We start from the raw sequence: 23,123 nt of genomic DNA, 5'->3' as shown, positions 1-23,123 counted from the left end.
GGCAGGTCGATACACACACAAACAAACACAAACATACACACGAAATTCAAGCTTTCGCAACAAACTGTTGCCTCATCAGGAAAGAGGGAAGGAGAGGGAAAGACGAAAGGATGTGGGTTTTAAGGGAGAGGGTAAGGAGTCATTCCAATCCTGGGAGCGGAAAGACTTACCTTAGGGGGAAAAAAGGACAGGTATACACTCGCGCACACACACACATATCCATCCGCACATACACAGACACCTATTAATAGGCTGATCCTACTGAGAGACATGACAGTCAGTTGCCTTCATGAAAAAATGTGCATAGTTGCCTACAGAATATCCTTGATGTGGTACTGTTGAATCAGATGATGGATAATATAAGGGGGCATCTGTGTATTTGTGGATGGATATATGTGTGTGTGTGTGTGTGTGTGTGCGTGTGTGTGCGTGTGTGTGCGTGTGTGTGCGTGTGTGTGCGTGTGTGTGCGTGCGTGTGCGTGCGTGTGCGTGCGTGTGCGTGCGTGTGCGTGCGTGTGCGTGCGTGTGCGTGCGTGTGCGTGCGTGTGCGTGCGTGTGTGTGCGTGTGCGTGCGTGTGTGTGCGTGTGTGTGCGTGTGTGTGCGTGTGTGTGTGCGCGTGCGTGTGTGCGCGTGCGTGTGTGCGTGCGTGCGAGCGAGCGAGAGAGTGAATACCTGTCCTTTTTTCCCCTTAAGGTAAGTCTTTCCGCTCCCGGGATTGGAATGACTCCTTACCCTCTCCCTTAAAACCCACATCCTTTCGTCTTTCCCTCTGCTTCCCTCTTTCCTGATGAGGCAATAGTTTGTAGCGAAAGCTTGAATTTCGTGTGTATGTTTGTGTTTGTTTGTGTGTCTATCGACCTGCCAGCACTTTCGTTCGGTAAGTCACATCATCTGTGTTTTTACAAGTACACATATAGTGAGATTGGCAGAAATATTGGATGGGCAATAAAGAAAGAAGACCAGTGTGAAGAGAGAGACTACCAACATGCGAAGTGGTTGAGATTACACTTTTAATTTCCTCTTTAAGTAATATGCCTGACAATGCACTAGCAAGATTTGTTAGAGGGTGCATACAAATTATGGCAACTCATCTGATAACGAACAACATCTGTCTTAGAAGAGCATGTAAGTTCATCGGCGGTCCACCCAAAAGCTTGCACCAAAAATTGTTACGAGTTCCAATACACCGCCTTTTATCATATGAACTATATTAGTTTGTAGCTTTAGTAGTGGAAAATACTTTTTATTTTGCAATCAGAATAATTAACAGTTTAAGTTAAGGACTTGCAAGCTACCCAACTGCCACCGAACATATTCTTGATGTGGTACTGTTGAATCAGATGATGGATAATATAAGGGGGCATCAAATGAAAAGAAGACAGATGGAAATAAGACAGATGGAAAAAATTAAGTAACTGTTCATTATTTCAAAAGTAATTTCCGTACCTATTAATAGGCTGATCCTACTGAGACACATGACAGTCAGTTGCTTTCATGAAAAAATGTGGATAGTTGCCTACGGAATCACAATTGCATGATTATACCAAGGTGTGCACCTCTTCTTCCAGGCCCTGAAGGAAGACATTTGTTGCCATCAATTTGCACACCTGGGTACAGGCATGGTTCGCAGGCAATCAAACATTTTTCCGTGAAGGCATTGACTGTCTTGTCTCTCAGTGTAATTCATTTATTAACAGTTATGGCGATTACTTCTGAGATAATTAACAGTTTACTTACTTCTCTCCCCATCTGCCTCATTTTGATTTGGGTGCCGCTTACAGTTGTACTAAATTAAAAGTGCATGCACTCCACACGTTAAGGTAATAGGCGAGAGGGAGGGAGGGAGGGAGGGGGGGGGGATGAAAGAGGCCATTTTGACAATGGTGGACAATAAGAAGCTGCATGTGGATCTGACTTAAGATTGTCAGAAAGTGCCACACCCTCTAATCCTTGCAGGGGGGGGGGAGTGCCTTTTTTTGCCAAATAGTGCACTACCCCATTTCTACATTTTATACAAACTGCAATAATCTTTTACAAAATACAAGCGAAAAATAATATAAAACCCAAACTACAGTGCAACAACCTACCTGCTGCTTTTTCTGATTTAATTTATTGCGCTTAGCTACCTCTTCTGGTGGTCTGTTCAAAGCTTCCAGTGCCGCCTGTTCAAGCCTACGTCTCTGCTCATTCTCCTGGTCAGCAATCTGAAAGATTAGTCATCAATACCATAAGAAATGAATGAAAAATAGCTTTTACAACTCTCACCAGGTGTATCTGGGAATTACGGGAGGTTCTGTAAGTAATGTAACATTTTTCCCCCTCCTAGACGAGATGTTCTAATACCATTTCAAGAAGTCCATGTAAGATTCCTGAGGATTTACATAAAACATTCATGATAACTACAGCCACCTGGTACAAATCTAGCAACATGACATTGGTGCATTTGCTTACTAGGTTAAAGGGGAAAATGAAAGAAATTCGAACTCTACAAAAGCACTCAAAAATATGTAGCATGTCTATTCTGTAGTTGTTCTCATTTATATCTGCACTGTGTCTGGCCAGTATTCTGCTAATAAAACTAAAAAGTCAACTTGCCCCTACTAAAGCCGATTGTACATTTTTCCATCTTAGCTTGCAGTTAATCTGAATCCAAATCTTGGCCGTTAAAGTTCAGTTCTGTATGTTACAGTGACTGTACTCTGGCTTTGGGATGCACATCACAAGTGTTTGTGGTACATGTCATTACCCCCTGAGCGGCTTGAAGATACTAGAATGAGCTATTCTGCACCAACAGTAACTGCATCACAGTATTTTAATATCTGAGGGCTGTTGCACCGCTCTCTGCTTTGTATTGTATGGTTTGTTTTTGTCCAAATTCCTTTTGATGTTGCAAGTCTTTGGTAGTCTTATATTCTTCAAGGATGTGGTAAATTGTTAATTTTTTTTCTCCTCAGATGAGGTTCTTCCTGTCTTAGTATAAACTCGTGGCTTATTTTGGTATGTCTGATTCTGAGACAGTGTGAGGCAACACCTTCCCTCCTTGACACAGTGAAGTCTGCGAGACCTTGTTGGTGTGTTTGATGGTCCTTAATTTACTGGATTGTGGAAGAGCTTGTCACTTGTCATTCCATTTCTTCAGGATGCAATGTGAAATGTGAAATGTGTGTCCTTACATCAATACTTGGAATATCTAGTTTGAGTGTCCACCTTCATTGCTTCTTTGGCTAGTTTGCTACCCACCTCATTACCTGAAATGCTGACAGGACTCCATATCCAGAGAAAAATGATGGATATCCCGGTACTGCGGAGATCGTACAGTTGGTCAAGGATGGCAGGGACAATGGATGTTTTGGATAGCACTTTCCTATTGTTTCAAAGCATTCAAGGAGTAGCTGCATGTAATGAAATTAAGTTGACAAATTCATCATGTTTTGTAGCACCCTACTGATAGCTAATAATTCTGCAGTATAAATACTGCATACTTTTGGTACAAAAAGTCATTTAGAATTCAGTTTGTGTACTTATGCACAGACAACATTTTCATTGTATTTGAAACTGCCTAGGTAAAGGAGATTAAAATGTGGATATCCTTAGAAGACTGAATAAAATTCTCCGCTATAAAAATTGTGCGTTACAATGAGGTCTTTGGTGTTCATCTTTACTGTTTGTTGGGGAATATGCCTTTAAGGCATTTGCAAGTGCCAGTACTGCATTCAGGTAATCAGAGGAAGTTCTCACCAGAGCTCCTCCCGTCTTATTGCTCTTGGCTGCCCCATTCTGAGGTTCATGAGTAAGTGGGTTGCTGAATTGTGGAATAAAATAAGATGACAGCAATGATTTGGCATTTGATTAATTGTGATTGCATAGTTAAATACATTTTGTTAGTGTCATTTTCAGTGGTAGTATTCCTGCTTGTCCAATAATGCTACTGACTGGGCTCATTCAAAAAGCTACAGTTGCCAAATGACTCCCCTGTGGTTGACAGGATCTAACATTTCTAGGATGGACAGTGCTGCTGCCACATAAACAATGCATCCCAAGCCGAAACAGGATAGAATGAGCATTTCATAAAATGTTAACATAAAAGTTCGATTTTCACTCCAGGAACTGTTACTGAGAAACAGAGTGTTGAGTTTCATCATGCAACAGGTCTGGAGTTATCGTATCTGTGGTAACAGTAAGTTTATGACCAGAAAGAAATGCTAGACTAATTAGACTAATTCCAGACGTAGGGTTTCGAGGTATAGTTCTGGCTGAGGATGGGCAGACTGTATTCTATCATAGTGCACAATGTGTAATTTAGTGGTGAGAAACGATACCCATGGACTGCACCCACTTTTGTGTCTTCTTTATTGCTGTCTGTTATTGGCATTCTACTGTACATAACAATACATAACTATAACATAAACAAAGATCATCAACATATAATGCCGGTGTGATAACGTCCCACGTGTACAATGCCATTTATTGCAGTTGGAGAAAGTGTGACACTTAAAACTGATCCCTGTGAGACTTCATTTTCCTGTACACATTGGTTACTAAGGTTTGTGCTCACCCTGGTTCTATATAGTCTAAAAATTCTGTATGAAGACAGGTAAACTTCCTCGAAAATTCTACTTGGTCAAAGTCGATAAAATGTGACATAGCTATGTAGTACTGTATGCCTAGTGTAAATAAAAAAAAATTACTGTGATCAAATTTCGGTGGGGCACAAAGGCCTCCCTAATTGAAAACTCCTATCATAAGCGACCATCAGTGGTAGTTCAACATCTTCAGAATCTAAAGCTGCGCATTAACCATCCTTTCTACTGCTTACCTAACTAGTTATTAGGGTAATCAGTCTATCTATTTCTGGTTCTTGGGTGTTATCCTCACTTTGGTATAGATGTTGTGATGTGTTCTCTCAGTTGCAATGGATATTAGTTGTCTTACCAAACCTTGTTAAAATTTTTTAGAACAGAGCTTTTGCTATTTTCACCAAGGTGTTAAAGAATTTGATTATGGATGTCATCTGGTCCTGGCCCTGCACTATTTTATAACATTATTTAGTTTCTATGCTTTAAAGGGTGTGTTGTAGGTTGCCACATCTGTTGAGATAAAAGATATAGTACTACATTCTGTTAAAAGATGGTGTTGGGCAAAAGCAGGATGGCAGTTCTTAGATGCTGACATTGCTGCACAATATATAGCTGATAGTTCAGCAATTTCAGAGACTAGTGTTAATTTCCTCTCCATTGAGGACTCCCTGGATTCTACGAGTGGCTTGAAATCCACTCATCCACGGCTATTTGGAACAAACCTATGAAGCTGCGGTATGTACTGTCATTGAAGAGACATATTGTTCCCAACATTTGTTGTTATTTTGTTTTAGTAAGTAACAGGCTTTTGGCCTTGATAAACTGAATAAAATCGTTGCTAGAAGCATTGTACCCATGTCCCTGTAGAGCACTTTTTGTTGTTCTGATGGCACTGGCAAGCTCTTTGCACTGCCATGGAACAGGTTTGCTCCTAAGAGGACCTGAAGAGAATAGCAACTTCATATTCACAGCATGAATGTTTGTTCCTGTTGCATCTTGCACTACTTTGTCAATGCTCTTCTCTGTATTTATTGTAATCTGCACTTCAGCAGTGAAAGCATTCTAATTTGCTGTTCACAGTGACCAACATAGAAGCAGAAGCAATTTGTGTGGCATACATCTGGAACCAATGCAATAAATGAGTAAAAGTCTCATGAATGTTCCATTGGATCACAGATGCAAAATTAGTTCTTCACATTGTCCAACCATGCAGAATAGTAGCCACAGTTAGTGTTGAAATGTGTTGGGGGTTCCCTTATTTATTAGGCAGAGATCAAGGTCTGAGAATAATCTCTAGCAGTTATCCTCAACGAATCTTATCCGGCTGCCCTGTACGCTGTTACAGGCATTAAAATCTCCCAATAAAATGAAAGGTGGGGGTAACTGTGTAATTAGGTCTTCTGTTTCTCTGGAAGGCAATATCTTGGTCACGGGGGAATGTAGACACTGCAGACCGTCCTTATGGTTAATTGTACTCTAATGGATATTGCTTCAAGTGCAATGTTAATAGTCACTTGTTCACTGAAGGTGTTTTGTTTGATTAGTGTACGAAAATTGTCAGATGTTAATTCCATGTTCATCCTATTTTTGTTATACACATTATATCCTCTGGGAGTAGGAAAATGGTCTCCCAAAAATCTCGATACTTGTATTATTTAATTGGATAGATAAAAAATCTACTCACCAAGCGGCAGCAGAATACACACATAAAAGACTGTTGTGATTGGCAAGTTTTCGGAGCCAGTGGCTCCTCCTTCAGGCAGAAGGGTTGAAGGGGAAGGAATAAGGGTGAAGGAAAAGGACAGGAGAGGTGCGGGATGAGAAGGAAAGACTGATTGTTGGGGTCTGCATCGGACAAGATTTGAAAACCTGAGAGCTTAAAGGTGGAAGACAGGGGAATATGCAAGACAGATATTACGACAAAAACATCGTGCACAAGTTAATAAGTGCACTGTGCATAACAGAAGTGGGAGGGGACAGTGAAAAAGACGGGATTGTGAGATGGTTTGTGATTGTCGAATTTCTTCCACGTGGTGATAGCAGCCACTGAAATTCCAATGAAAAATCACTGAAAAGGTGTTGGTGTAGTCAGTGAATAGGAAAGTGATATATGCTTATCTGCAGTGTTCCAGTGCCTCCTGCACAGGTGGTGTAGACTCCAAGAAGTCTTCTGCTGACAAGGAGAGGTCCAGTTCCATCGGAAATGATGAATCAGTACTTTGCTTTGTGACTTTTCGTTCCTTTTCTCTTTTTTCTGGTTGCGGATCGAGGTAAGGAGACAACTGGACATTGTGCAGTTGGATGTCTTAGTCTCTTCAAACCACAAACTTAAAATACTATCTACATCATTCATTTTTGAAGGAGAAAGTGTTGAATGGGTCTCCCTCTCTTTTGCTATTTGAAGGATAAAAATCATATATACTGTATTTGTTGGGAGACTCCTGCTAGCTCTGTAAGATTGCAAGTCAAGGGGGTCTTCACCGTGCATAACACTTTGCAACCAATTCGGAATTTTTCAATCCATTCGTAGACACACTGTTGCGGCAAAGCATTGTTTCCACACTGCACCGAAAGACTGATGAATTTCGGATCCTGATACGCCCTCTAAAAAAAAAAAAAAAGATCACTGAATGTTGCTCTTCTTTGGTGCAAATACACAGCGAAGCAGCCATGATTAACAGCATGGCAGCAATAACGAAACTAATCTAGCAGCTTGGAACTTTGAAAAATATAACAAATAAACAAAGCATGGGTCATCAACGTAAAACAACAGTACTACCAAATTAAACAAATATATAACTAAACTGCAGATAATAATTGGCTTACCCTCGTATATGTCTCAACATGCTAAATTATCTTGTAGCTTGTGATTGGTAAATGTAGGTCCCTGTGAAAAATAGCTTCTTGTACCATATTCAAAGATTTGTGTACAGCTGTAATCATTGTTGTTCCATCAAGACTTTCAAATGTCAGAAGGCTAGAGGATGTGCAGCACATTTCACATTTTTCCAATGTGTAACGCAGAAAAGTAATTATGAATTTTTTCTACGAAAATATTGGCTTTGTAACTAAACGTATCATCAACTGCTCTAGTACACAGCAAGTATTGAATAACTGTTTTGTTCCCAGTCTTCCGGCTTGTTAGGCAGCCAGGCTAGGGAAAGCAGTGGTCTTATAATTGACCGCACAGCAATATGTATACCTGCAGGGTGCGTAAGTGGACAATGGATTTCCCAGTTAAAAATATAACTTTTCCGAGAGTAAAAATAAACGTTTTTATTGGTGAAAATAGACTTTTGTCATGTTAAATATCACTATACTTTCCCCCAGAGCAGTAAAACTTATCAATCCTTTGAATGTTAAAGGTTTTATACACCGCCGTAGAACTTCCCAACTTCCTGGCACTGTAAGAAATGAAACCCAGCAAAAAACAATGTGTTTTTGGAATGATCTTTGATGCACAGCAACATGTACACTGCATATTTTTGTGTTACGAAAGTACAAATATTAAATCCACCAAATACACCACAGTAGCTCGCAAAGCACTGAAATCTAGATTGCAATGCGCTTTTATCAGCCAGTCATAGCTCACATCATGTAATCTCACCCACACATAACAGCAGGTATCCAGAGCACACAACACGTGATGGAGTCACCCACTAGTAACATCACGGTTGAGCAGTGCAAACATGTAATAGGAAAGTTAATGTTTTCAATTACAACACAAACAGTATGGCTACAAGAAAATTGAAGCTTGCATCTCTTCCCCCCTCTTTTTTTTTAAAGCATTTGTTACCCTTTAAGACATAAAAAACACAAATGTGCCACTAAAATTTAAATAATGGCATAAATGACCGGTCTTCTGGGCCCATTTTTTTTCTATGTGGGTGCTCCTCAATGTGATAAGTTTTGAATGGGAGTCAAATGCTTCACGATTTAAGAAAGTCATCACATACCGTCACATGCAACATAATTCATCTTGCGTAACTGGAAATTTACTTTGAAAGTAATGTTTCTCAAACCACCATTCACAATATTTTCCCAAATGTAAATAGTTTTAAATATATATAATTAAAAATTCTGCCATTACTATATGATTAAATTTTATGTAAATAGTTTTAATGTCACACTCATCAAAAGCAGTTTGTTGTTACGAAATATTGCCTAGTCCTCATCCTAAACACTTTGACATATTTTCCTGTCGGCAGACACTTGTGTGTGCACTGCATTTTGTTGTTTTAAATGGTGTATTTTCTTGCAACTAAAGTTTTATTTTGGCGTTATTCTCTTGTTTTATTGTCTTAGCATTATTCTGCAGTAGTGGGCTAAAGTAAAATTCTTTATTCGAGTATCAGTTCCTAACAGTCAAAAATCATAAAAATTTAACTGAAAACTAAAACAGTGACAAATTCCCAGAATTCTAAAAAAAAATCCCGCGTTTTCTCCATACTTTTCCCCGATTTCCTGGTTGTTCTGGGGCATATGGACCCTGGCCTATCTGTAGAGGCAGTCAGGTTAGTACAGTGATGTGTCAATTTAGTTTAATGCATTTTATGTACGGAATGTCTGCCCTGGTACCACCTATTCCAATCAAGGGCTCTGCCCATACAGGCCACCCAGCCACAGGGAAGGTCACCTGGCACAATGGCCTGTGCCAGGCATCCTCATGTCACACGAAGATCAGCATCTGCTCTTTGGCATGCGTAGAGAGCAAGCAGCTCAGGCATCAGAAGTGTGACCCCTGTGTTGTCAAAAGGCTGTAACGAAAGGGTTCATAATGATTCCAGCACATGAGGTTGGCTACCACACTGGATTTTAAATACATATTTTAGTGTTGGCCATTAGTGTGTGAACAAGATCTTCAATACTGTAGGCAGTAGGTACTATTTAAAGCATTTTCCCCAAGTTGGTCCATACTACGTAAGAAATTTTAAAACTGTAGATCAAACCCAAAATGGGGCCAAATATTACTCTAACTGAAAAGTGAATGGATAATGGTGTAAAGAGACAGCAGAATCTAAATAGCCAGGTTAACATCATCAAGGACTGTCACCATATGGTAGAGAGTAAGAGAAGGAAGGATAGTCTGAGATGGGAGATTGTAGTACAAGAAAGGAAGTAAGTGTTTCAATAGCCTGGGGCTCCACGCTTTACCAGACACACACACGAAAGTTCATGATCTCCCGAGGGGTGGGTCTATGTGATGGTTCCATTTAATATCCCTACAAAAAATTACACTTAGGTATAAGCCCATCAATTCCAAATGTGATTTCTTGAAACTGTACCCCTTGGATACTAGCCAAGTTGACAGTGTTTGCACCACTTTGCAATCTTATCACGATCTCGCTAAATATCTGTGCAGAATTTCATTAACAATAACTGCATCATCTGCAGAAAATCTGAGGTTACTATTAATGCTGTCTCTGTAAGGTCATTGAAATACAGCATGAACAACAAGTGTCACAACACACACCCTGGTTCACACCCAAAGTTAATTCTCCATCTGTTGATGACTCTTTCCAAGATAATATGCTGTGTCCTCCCTACCAAGAAATCCTCAGCCCAGTCACAAATTTCAATTCACAAATTTTGATAGTAAGAGTAGGTGTAGTCCTGAGTGAAATGCATTTTGGAAATGCAGAAATACCATGTCTACCTGACTACCTAGATCAAAGACTTTTGGGATACCATACAACAAAAAGTGTGAGTTGGGTTTCACATAATTGATGTTTTTTAAATACATGATGGCTGGCATTGAGAAGGTTTTTCTGTTCAAGATACCTCATTAGGTCTGAGCTCAGAGGATGTCCTGAGATTCAACAAATGGATATCAAATATACTGGACAGTACTTTTGTGGGTGATTTCTGTAAATGGGTGTGATCTGTGCTTTCTTCCAACTATTGGGCATGGTTTTTGTATGTGAGTTGTATGCTAGATAATGGTTAAAAGATGGGCTAACTCGGCTGCAGATTTTGTATACATCGGACCCTGAAGCTTTGCTAAATTTAGCCTTTTCAACTGCTTCTCAACACCAATGACACTAATACCTACATCAAACAACGGAATGACCAAGATGGAATAAAAACAATATATTGTTACTCACTACACAGAGGAGGCATTGAGTTGCAGACAGGCACCATGAAAGACTGCTACATATTTAACCTTTCAGATGAAAACTTCATGCGCATGCGCACACACACGCACACACACACACGAACATTCAAACAAAGGGAAAATCCAGGATGGAATGTAACAATATTGTGAATAGGAAAGTTGCTCCTCACCATATAGCACAGATGCTGAGTCGCAGATAGGCACAACAAAAAGACTGTCACAAATTAGCTTTCAGCCAGTAAGACCTTCATCAGAATTAGATGGCAAACACACACATACACACTCACGGAAATGCAACTCACACACACTACTGCAGTCTCAGGCAACTAAGGCCACACACTGTGAGCAGCAGCAGCACAGGTGCATGATGGAAGTGGTGACTGGATGGGTGTAAGGAAGAGGCTGGGGCAGGTAGGGAGGGGGAGAGAGAGAATAGGGTTGGTGTGGAGGACAGTGACATGCTATATGGGAGTGTGGTTGGTTGGCTTGTGGGGGTTGAAGGGACCAGACAACAAAGGCCATCGGTCCCTTTTTCCATGACCATGAAACACCCACAAAGAAGAAAAACAAGCAACAGAGAGGACAAGGGACGACACGGTATAAGAAAGACATAGACAAAGACCAGAAAAAAAGAAATTAAAAGCAAACAGAGTGTTACAGTGGCTGGCCGACCATGGAAACAAAAAAAAGGAAAAGCCAACCACCAAGAGAGACACTAAAAACCCCAATCTAAACCCGTAGGTCAAAGGCCAGATTAAACAAAAAAAAGAGGAACGCAAACCCTCAGATCGAGTGATAAAAACCCCCTGCTCGAATCTCTAATAAAACTCACAACTAAGCTCACCATTGCAGCATCATCCATTAAAAGGGCATGGAGCATGTCAGGCAGCGCAAATGTCTGCCTGAGCACAGTTAAAAGTGGACAGGCCAACAAGTTGTGACCACTGTCAACACTGATCCACAGTGACATAGAGGTGGGTTCTCGTGGTACAATAAATGACCATGCGTCAGCCAGGTATGGCCAATGCGTAGCCAGCAGAGAACAACCGAGTCCTTGTGAGAGACTTGCAAGGAGGAGTGCCACACACCTGTAGTCTCCTTGATGGCCCGAAGTTTATTGGGGGAAGGCAGAGTGCACCATTCATCACCCCAAGTACCAAGGACTTTTTGCCGCAATACTGACTGGAGATCACATTCCGGAAGGCCAATCTCCAGGGCCGGTGCGCTGATAGCCTGTCTGGCCAGTGTGTCAACACATTCATTAGACAGGATGCCAACATGACCCGGAGTCCACACAAAAGCCATGGAGTGGCCGCAACGGGCAAGAGTATGGATGGACTTCTGGATAGCCATCACCAGACGAGAGCGAGGAAAACACTGGTCAATAACTCGTAAACTGCTCAGGGAGTCACAACAGATAACAAAGGACTCACCTGAGCAGGAGCAGATATACTCTAGGGCACAAGAGATGGCTACAAGCTCTGCAGTGAAAACACTGCAGCCATCCAGCAATGAGCATTGTTCAGATTGTTCCCAAAGAGTAAAGGCATAACCAACACTACCAGCAACCATCGAACTGTTGGTACAGATTATTGCAGAGCCAGGAAACGTGTGCAAGCATGGAAAGAGAGTGTCAGCGGAGGTCCACAGGAGGGATTGAGTCTTTCGGGCCTTGTGCTAAATCCAGCTGAAGGCATGGGCGGGGCACACACCACGGGGGTATATGCATATGGGCCTGGAAAAGAGGTGGGAGAGGGAGAAACTCAAGCCCAAAGAGAAGACACCAGGCGCAAACCACAATCTGACACCCTGACTGGGGCCGCCGTTTGGGAAGATGGATGACCGAGTTGGGGAACAGGATAAGGTAATTTGGATGCCTGGGCAAGCTACAAACATGTGCAGCATAAGCGGCCAGTAGCCGTTGGCATTGGATCCCCAATGGAGGGACACCAGCCTCCTCAAGTATGCTGTTTACAGTGCTTGTGCAGAAAGCTCCAGTTGCAAGTCAGATTCCGCAGTGAAGGATGGAGTCAAGCAACCGTAACGCGGAAGGCGAAGTCAAACCGTAAGCCAGGCTCCCATGATCACGACAAGACTGAATCAACACCTGATACAGTCATAGAAGGGTAGACCGATCGGCACCCCAGCTCCTGCGACTCAAGCAACGCAGAGCGTTAAGATGCCACCAGCACATTTATTTCAGCTGCTGAATATGAGGGAGCCAAGTCAACTGGATATCAAAAAGGAAGCCCAAAAACTGATGCGACTGCACCACGGCAAGAGGTTCGCCGTCAAGATAAAGCCGCGGCTCAGGGTGAACAGTGTGATGCCAGCAGAAATGAATGACAAGTCTTGGTGGCTGAGAACTGGAAGGCATGTGCGACAACCCAAGACTGTGCCCTGCAGATAGTGCCCTGTAGTTGCCATTCAGCAACCGCAATGCCAGTGGAATTTTAGTACAGGCAAAAGTCATCAGCATACTAAGAAGCCGATATGGACATTCCCACAGCTGCAGCGAGCCCATTGATAGCAACTAAAAAGAGGCAGACACTCAAGACAGAGCCTTGCGGGACCCCTATCTCCTGGACTTGGGAGGAACTATGGGAGCGACCAACTTGCACACGGAAGGAAGGAACGAAGCGACAGAAAATTTTGAATAAAAATCGGCAGTGGGACCCTAAGATCCCACCCATGAAGCATGGTGAAGATGTGATGTTGCCATGTTGTATCATATGCCTTCCGCATGTCGAAAAGATGGCAACCAGATGCTGACGGCGGGCAAATGCCGTACGGATGGCAGCCTCCAGGCAGACCAGATTATCGGTGGCAGAGCAGCCCGTACGGAACCCACCCTGAGACAGAGCAAGAAGGCCCTGAGACTCAAGTGGCCAACTCAACCGCTGGCTTACAATGTGTTCGAGGTGGTAGCTGTCCACCTCCAGCGGGTTCTTGCCAGGCTTCAACACTGGTATGATAATGCTTTCACACCATTGAGATACGGTTGGAAAGGTCTAGGTGGTGTCGCTGGCAGCCCCCCGAAAGGCGTTTGAGCATCTGATAGTGGATGCGATCCGGCCCGGGAGCCATATCAGAGCAAGCAGCTACGGCACTTTGGAATTCCCACTCACTGAATGGAGCATTGTACGATTTGGGGTGGTGCATATGGAATGAAGGGCTCTGATGTTCCAAGCACTCTTTCAGGGAGCGGAAGGAGCCATGTCCTCCATCACGGACACGGGAGAAGAGTCAGGGCGGCCCTGAGGGCCCACTGGAGGTTTAACAAATGCAGGGACAGCCATCTCCAACAGGGGCAACGAAGTCACTATCATAGCATATGTTGCAGTCATTGGAACAGGATGAAGGCATTCGTATTTCCTCTTTGCATCTTGATAGGTGAATCTGTCCAGGGTTTTGATTTCCATTATTCACTGCTCCTCATGGAGAACAGGGCAGTCAGGTGAGCAGGGGGTGTGGCACTTCCCACAGTTGACACAAGTGGGAGGAGGCACACCCGGAGCGCCCGGGTACAGAAGACGACCGCAATCCCGGCAGGTGGCACTGGAGTTACGGTGATGCACCGCATAGGAGGAGGGACGTGAGGTTTCACGTCACAACAGTAAACCATCACCTTGACCTTTTCAGGTAACGAGTCATCCTCAAAGGCCAAGATGAAGGCACCGGTAGCAACCCTGTTATCTCTGGTCCTCTATGCACGTGCCCGACAAAGTGGACACCCCATCAGTCCAAGTTGGCGTGTAGCTCCTCATCCGACTGCAAACAGATGTGACAATGGAAAATAATTCCCTGAACCATGTTAAGGCTTCTATGGGGTGTAGGACGAGGGCTAGTAGAAATCTTTGGGTAACAGAAGAAATATTGAATTTAATCGATGAAAGGAGAAAATATAAAAATGCAGTAAATGAAGCAGGCAAAAAGGAATACAAACGTCTCAAAAATGAGATCGACAGGAAGTGCAAAATGGCTAAGCAGGGATGGCTAGAGGACAAATGTAAGGATGTAGAGGCCTATCTCACTAGGGGTAAAATAGATACTGCCTACAGGAAAATTTAAAGAGACCTTTGGAGATAAGAGAACCACTTGTATGAATATCAAGAGCTCAGATGGAAACCCAGTTCTAAGCAAAGAAGGGAAAGCAGAAAGGTGGAAGGAGTATATAGAGGGTCTATACAAGGGCGATGTACTTGAGGACAATATTATGGAAATGGAAGAGGATGTAGATGAAGATGAAATGGGAGATATGATACTGCGTGAAGAGTTTGACAGAGCACTGAAAGACCTGAGTCGAAACAAGGCCCCGGGAGTAGACAACATTCCATTAGAACTACTGACAGCCTTGGGAGAGCCAGTCCTGACAAATCTCTACCAACTGGTGAGTAAAATGTATGAGACAGACGAAATACCCTCAGACTTCAAGAAGAATATAATAATTCCAATCCCAAAGAAAGCAGGTGTTGACAGATGTGAAAATTACCAAACTATCAGTTTAATAAGTCACAGCTGCAAAATACTAACACAAATTCTTTACAGACGAATGGAAAAACTGGTAGAAGCAGACCTCGGGGAAGATCAGTTTGGATTCCGTAGAAATGTTGGAACACGTGAGGCAATACTAACCTTACGACTTATCTTAGAAGAAAGATTAAGGAAAGGCAAACCTACGTTTCTAGCATTTGTAGACTTAGAGAAAGCTTTTGACAATGTTGACTGGAATACTCTCTTTCAAATTCTGAAGGTGGCAGGGGTAAAATACAGGGAGCGAAAGGCTATTTACAATTTGTACAGAAACCAGATGACAGTTATAAGAGTCGAGGGACATGAAAGGGAAGCAGTGGTTGGGAAGAGAGTAAGACAGGGTTGTAGCCTCTCCCCGATGTTGTCCAATTTGTATATTGAGCAAGCAGTAAAGGAAACAAAAGAAAAATTTGGAGTAGGTATTAAAATTCATGGAAAAGAAATAAAAACTTTGAGGTTCGCCGATGACATTGTAATTCTGTCAGAGACAGCAAAGGACTTGGAAGAGCAGTTGAATGGAATGGACAGTGTCTTGAAAGGAGGATATAAGATGAACATCAACAAAAGCAAAACAAGGATAATGGAATGTAGTCGAATTAATTCGGGTGATGCTGAGGGAATTAGATTAGGAAATGAGACACTTAAAGTAGTAAAGGAGTTTTGCTATTTGGGGAGAAAAATAACTGATGATGGTCAAAGTGGAGAGGATATAAAATGTAGACTGGCAATGGCAAGGAAAGCGTTTCTGAAGAAGAGAAATTTGTTAACATCGAATATAGATTTAAGTGTCAGGAAGTCGTTTCTGAAAGTATTTGTATGGAGTGTAGCCATGTATGGAAGTGAAACATGGACAATAAATAGTTTGGACAAGAAGAGAATAGAAGCTTTCGAAATGTGGTGCTACAGAAGAATGCTGAAGATTAGATGGGTAGATCACATAACTAATGAGGAAGTATTGAATAGGATTGGGGAGAAGAGAAATTTGTGGCACAACTTGACCAGAAGAAGGGATCGGTTGGTAGGACATGTTCTGAGGCATCAAGGGATCACCAATTTAGTTTTGGAGGACAGTGTGGAGGGTAAAAATCGTAGAGGGAGACCAAGAGATGGATACACTAAGCAGATTCAGAAGGATGTAGGTTGCAGTAGGTACTGGGAGATGAAAAAGCTTGCACAGGATAGAGTAGCATGGAGAGCTGCATCAAACCAGTCTCAGGACTGAAGACCACAACAACAACAGGGGCGTAATTGAGACAGGGATGTCATCCAGCTTGTCACGCGCGAGCAGCACCCACGACTGGGCTGGGGAGGCCCCCTGAATCAAAATCGACCCGCTACGCATTTTGGACAATGCCACCACTTCCCAAAACCTATCTTTAAGATGGCTCCAAATCTATCTTCAAGGTGGCCCCAAACCTATCTTCATGATGGTCGACGAAAAACTGGGGCTTCATTGCCTGGAAGGTCTGTTCATCAGTCCTGCTGCAAATTAAATACTGAGGCAAATACGGTTCTCAAGACCTGGTCGCCCAACGGTCCTCCCAAGGTGTAGCCAGGGAGGGGAACAATCGGGAATCATAGGTCGCAGCATCAAAATCATTCCTGACATGGTTTGAGACTGCTGGGCCGAGCCACCACCAGCTTGATTTGATTTAACCCATTTCATTGCGGGTCATCCGCCCTGATGCCACCCACTCCAACCAGGGGCTCTCCCCACAGATGCAACCCAGCCTCAGCAAGGGCCACCTGGCAGGATGGCCATTGCCGGGAGTCCTGGTGCCCCAGAAGGATGGGCACCTACTCCTGGGTATATGGGGGAGGTCTCAGGTCTGGCATCAGCAGTGTGATTCCTGTGTTGTCAGGGAGCTACCACCAAGAAGGTACATGACAATCCCACCACGACGGACTGGCTGCCGCACTGGATTTCGGGTGCTGAAATGGTCCAGCATTGTCGTGGGCATGAAGGATGATACGGCACAGGGCATGAGAAGTAGGCAACCCGTAAGACGTTGGGTGCCAAAGCGCACTACAAGACAAGTAGCATCCAAGATCTTGGTGCACGATGGACAAACAAAGAACACCACGTCAGGCATCCTTCCACAAATGGCACGCACTAGCAACAGAAATTTGGAAAAGATGGAGATCAAACCCGAGAGGGGACAGACACAGAAAGGTCAAAACGTATGAGACTCCTTTCAATTGCATCTTACGACAGGCAGAAATACCGTGGGCCAATTCTAATCCCCGGACCTGCAGAGGGGTTGGGAGCATGGAGGGACGAGGTGGAAATAGGGTAGGGCAGCTGTGTGCAGTCGGGAGGTTAGACGGAGGGAGCAGAGAGATTGGGGGATGGAGAGGGAATAACCTCGTAACTGCACACAGCTGCACTGCCCTCTTTCCACCCTGTCCCTCTGCACTCTCCAACAGCATGTCACTGTCCCTCCCCCACCCCGCCCCAGTCTCCTCCTCACCCCCAACCAATTGGCACTCTCATCATGCTCCAGTGCTGCTGATCGCAGTGTGGCCTCAGTTGCCTGAGACTGCAGTCGTGTGTGAGAGTTGCATTTGTGTGAGTGCACGAGTGTGTGTGTTGGCCGTCTATTTCTGACAATGGCTTTACTGGCCGAAAGCTAATTTGTGACAGTCTTTTTGTTGTGCCTACCTGCGACTCAGCATCTCCACTATATGGTGAGTAGGAACTTTCCTTTCCACTTTTAACATCTCACCACCACCTACTCTCTTAAGGAAAACACCCTACTCTTCTTGGTTGGCTAAAAACAAAATAAGAACTATCATTGGTATCCGAACACGAGAAGCAATGAATGACAAACCCTTCGTAGCCACACACCTGGACCACTAGACTGACTCTTACAGTTAGCGATAGCTTTACAGGGGTTCTTGGCAGGTCCTCTCTGTAACTTACCCGCACATCAGCAGCATTTTATCGACTTGTAATCTACCTGACTTTACCTGCATTGCAGCCACATGTGCATTGTTCGATACCCTGTGAATTCCTAACCTCTACGAAATCACAAGGCAGGGAGTGTAGGTTTGCCACTACTAAAAAAGGTGAGGTTCTCGTAAAAAATCATGTATATTCTTGAGGCACTTTGGTCTCTATGAAACCTTCTTACAAACTTTTACAAACACCACTTCTGCACTCATGACTCAGAACCCACTACAACGGCGGCTGTGCAGGCATGCCCCTCTGTGTGGCACTTATTCCACTGGTGCAACCTTCTGTCCAGCTCAAAGTTGTAATAAATCTTGTCATAATAAGGCTAATCCCAATTAAGCTCTCACTAGTATAATGTTCTTTTTGCCATGTGGATCTTCCCTACACAATGCCAGGATCTTTCTAAAAGGAAAGATACAGAAACATATCGTGGTGCTCCACAAAACCCCACAATTCAAATCAGTAATGATCATAACCAACAGGTTATCATCAATCGTTGTTTGACCATAAAAGAAGTACAGCAGCAGGACCAAGTGCAGCATCTGACTTACCATGTCTGACAGCATCCACGTTATTGCACAGAATAAGCTTTTTAAAGTAAATTACATCACAGTCCAAATCAAACTTTAATTCACTATTATAAAACTTCACAACCTATGAGCAAGTGACTGCACGCACACACACACACACACACACACACACACACACACACACATTGGCTCTGTTTGTACAAAATGTGAAACTTATTTACAGATTTGGACTAGTAATGCAGACACCCATCCACCCCATTCAATGCCAGAACTTCATGGCATCCTGAAACTCCTGTAGGAGCATTTGGAAGAAACAATGGAACACTTGGAGCAATGGAGGCTTTCGGACTCTGGAAGCGATTCATCCAAATCCAGAGACAAGGAACTAATCATGGGGGAGAGCAGGGGTGGTCAGGAGAGAATGTGGGGAAGAGGAAAAGGAGGGGAGACAGAAGTCAGAGCAGGGAGAAGCAAGGCGGAGCCCAACCGGTAAACCCGTCCGTGGACAGGCAATGGCTTGAAGCTGCAAAAAGAATGGAACAGGAAGAGTGAGCAGCTGAAGAGCAGATAGTGACGGCAGAGGAAGCCAGTAACAGATACCACAATGGTGAACCGGGTCCAAGAGGAGCAACATGGAGAGGGCAGATGAGGGAGAGAATTGAAAACTGTGCAAGAATGTCTATGAATAAGTGCACCATACAGCACCCCAGAGCTGCTGTTCCACAGAGGCCACCAAGTTGTAGCTAGCACAAATGCAGAAATCATCCACATACAGAGCACGAGTGATCAATGGTCTGGCAGAAGCCTCAAGTTCATTGATAGCAAAGGACACTTAATACAGAGCCCTGTGGAATGCCATTCTCCTGGGTCCACGGAGAGCTGAGAACAGTGCCAACATGGACTCTAAATGACAGGTGGGAGGGTTTGTAAAGGCAAATGTCTGCTTGTGTCTGTGTATGTGCGGATGGATATATATGTGTGTGTGTGTGTGTGTGTGTGTGTGAGAGAGAGAGAGAGAGAGAGAGAGAGAGAGAGAGAGAGAGAGAGAGAATATACCTGTCCTTTTTCCCCCTAAGGTAAGTCTTTCCGCTCCCGGGATTGGAATGACTCCTTACCCTCTCCCTTAAAACCCACATCCTTTCGTCTTTCCCTCTCCTTCCCTCTTTCCTGATGAGGCAACAGTTTGTTGCGAAAGCTTGAATTTCGTGTGTATGTTTGTGTGTCTATCGACCTGCCAGCATTTTCGTTCGGTAAGTCACATCATCTGTGTTTTTAGATATATTTTTCCCACGTGGAATGTTTCCCACTATATATATATATATATATATATATATATATATATATATATATATATATATATATATATGATGTGACTTACCAAACGAAAGCGCTGGCACGTCGATAGACACACAAACAAACACAAACACACACACAAAATTCAAGCTTTCGCAACAAACTGTTGCCTCATCAGGAAAGAGGGAAGGAGAGGGAAAGACGAAAGGATGTGGGTTTTAAGGGAGAGGGTAAGGAGTCATTCCAATCCCGGGAGCGGAAAGACTTACCTTAGGGGGAAAAAAGGACGGGTATACACTCGCGCACACACACACATATATCCATCCACACATATACAGACACAAGCAGACATATTTGAAGACAAAGAGTTTGGGCAGAGATGTCAGTCGAGGCGGAAGTGCAGAGGCAAGGATGTTGTTAGGTGAGGTATGAGTGGCGGCAACTTGAAATTAGCGGAGATTGAGGCCTGGTGGGTAACGGGAAGAGAGGATATATTGAAGAGCAAGTTCCCATCTCCGGAGTTCGGATAGGTTGGTGTTGGTGGGAAGTATCCAGATAACCCGGACGGTGTAACACTGTGCCAAGATGTGCTGGCCGTGCACCAAGGCATGTTTAGCCACAGGGCGATCCTCATTACCAACAAACACCGTCTGCCTGTGTCCATTCATGCGAATGGACAGTTTGTTGCTGGTCATTCCCACATAGAATGCATCACAGTAGGCAGGTCAGTTGGTAAATCACATGGGTGCTTTCACACGTGGCTCTGCCTTTGATCGTGTACACCTTCTGGGTTACAGGACTGGAGTAGGTGGTGGTGGGAGGGTGCATGGGACAGGTTTTACATCGGGGGCGGTTACAAGGATAGGAGCCAGAGGGTAGGGAAGGTGGTTTGGGGATTTCATAGGGATGAACTAACCTGTTAGACACACACACACACACACACACACACACACACACACACACACACACACAAAATTCTAGCTTAGCTTTCGCAACCAACGGTTGCCTCATCAGGGAAGAGGGAAGGAGAGGGAAAGACGAAAGGATTTGGGTTTTAAGGGAGAGGGTAAGGAGTCATTCCAATCCCGGGAGCGGAAAGACTTACCTTAGGGGGAAAAAAGGACGGGTATACACTCGCATATGTCTGCTTGTGTCTGTATATGTGTGGGTGGGTGTGTGTGTGTGTGTGTGTGTGTGTGTGTGTGTGTGTGTGTGTCAGCACTGAGGAAAGGCCTACCCAACTGCGGTTTCCAATTGAAGCAGATGATCGACTGGAGACCGTCCCTCCCGAAAGGTACACTGGGAAGGAGATAAAAGGTCCTCAGATTCAATGACCCAACTGAGCCGATGATCTACCATCTGTTCTAGTAACTTGTAGAGGAAATTGGTCAGGCTGACTGGCCAGTAACTATCATGGAATGACGAATCCTTGCCAGGCTTAAGGACAGGAACCATAAGACTATCTCACCAATGAGAGAGGAAAATGCCCTGGAGCCAAATGCAGGTAAACACCTGAAGGAGATATTATTGTTCTGGAGGACTGAGATTTTGAATCAATTGGTTATGGATGGAAACAGGGCCAGGAGCTGAATTATGAGAACAGAGCGCCAGAAGAAGCACCCATTCAGTGAAATGTTCACTGCAAAATCCCACCTAACAAAGGGTAAAACCCAAGTGGGAAACATCAGTCTGCTCTTTCCATGGGAGGAAGGCAGCTGGATAGAAGGCTGACGCTGATACTGCCGCAAAAAGGGTCACGAGATGTTCTGCAAAAACTGATCTGGGGTACCTGGGTACCTAACAGCCCCACCACATGAACTGGTTACACATGCTAGTGACCTAGCGGGGTCAAGGGGAGCTACAGCACGAAAGAACTTGCCCCCCTTCTAATAGCCGTGTATCGCAAGTCTCTAGAGGAACGGAAGGTTCCAAATGATTGGAAAAGAGCACAGGTAATCCCAGTCTTCAAGAAGGGTCGTCGAACAGATGCGCAAAACTATAGACCTATATCTCAGACGTCGATCTGCTGTAGAATTTTAGTACACGTTTTTTGCTCGAGTATCATGTTGTTTTTGGAAACCCAGAATCTACTCTGTAGGAATCAACATGGATTCCGGAAACAGCGATCGTGTGAGACCCAACTCGCTTTATTTGTTCATGAGACCCAGAAAATATTAGATACAGGTTCCCAGGTAGATGCTATTTTCCTTGACTTCCGGAAGGCGTTCGATACAGTTCCGCACTGTTGCCTGATAAAGTAAGAGCCTATGGAATATCAGACCAGCTGTGTGGCTGGATTGAAGAGTTTTTAGCAAACAGAACACAGCATGTTGTTATCAATGGAGAGACATCTACAGATGTTAAAGTAACCTCTGGCGTGCCACAGGGGAGTGTTATGGGACCATTGCTTTTCACAATATATGTAAATGACATAGTAGACAGTGTCGGAAGTTCCATGCAGCTTTTTGCGGATGATGCTGTAGTATACAGAGAAGTTGCAGCATTAGAAAATTGTAGCGAAATGCAGGAAGATCTGCAGCGGATAGGCACTTGGTGCAGGGAGTGGCAACTGACCCTTAACATAGACAAATCTAATCTATTGCGAATACATAGAAAGAAGGATCCTTTATTGTATGATTATATGATAGCGGAACAAACACTGGTAGCAGTTACTTCTGTAAAATATCTGGGAGTATGCGTGCGGAACGATTTGAAGTGGAATGATCATATAAAATTAATTGTTGGTAAGGCGGGTACCAGGTTGAGATTCATTGGGAGAGTCCTTCAAAAATGTAGTCCATCAACAAAGGAGGTGGCTTACAAAACACTCGTTCGACCTATACTTTAGTATTGTTCATCAGTGTGGGATCCGTACCAGATCGGGTTGACGGAGGAGATAGAGAAGATCCAAAGAAGAGCGACGCGTTTTGTCACAAAGTTATTTGGTAAGCATGATAGCGTTATGGAGATGTTTAGCAAACTCAAGTGGCAGACTCTGCAAGAGAGGCGCTCTGCATCACAGTGTAGCTTGCTGTTCAGGTTTCGAGAGGGTGCATTTCTGGATGAGGTATCGAATATATTGCTTCCCCCTACTTATACCTCCCGAGGAGATCACGAA

The 23,123-nt window shown here is 43.8% G+C and overlaps 1 protein-coding gene across 5 annotated transcripts in view; it reads right to left on the bottom strand.

The window, feature by feature from the left end:
• Window positions 1-23,123, bottom strand: part of LOC126251325 (formin-like protein) — a 464,159-nt gene that overhangs the window by 6,500 nt on the left and 434,536 nt on the right. For all 5 annotated transcript variants that reach the window (XM_049951660.1, XM_049951662.1, XM_049951661.1 and 2 more), the window contains one exon: window positions 2,089-2,205. In XM_049951660.1, coding sequence (XP_049807617.1) covers window positions 2,089-2,205 — 117 coding nt within the window. The remainder of the gene's footprint in view (window positions 1-2,088; window positions 2,206-23,123) is intronic.

The sequence above is a fragment of the Schistocerca nitens genome, chromosome 4 (genome assembly GCF_023898315.1).
Source record: "Schistocerca nitens isolate TAMUIC-IGC-003100 chromosome 4, iqSchNite1.1, whole genome shotgun sequence".
In the NCBI taxonomy this organism is placed as follows: domain Eukaryota; kingdom Metazoa; phylum Arthropoda; class Insecta; order Orthoptera; family Acrididae; genus Schistocerca; species Schistocerca nitens.
Note: the sequence above shows the minus strand (reverse complement) of the source record. Positions and strands in the feature narration are given on the sequence as shown.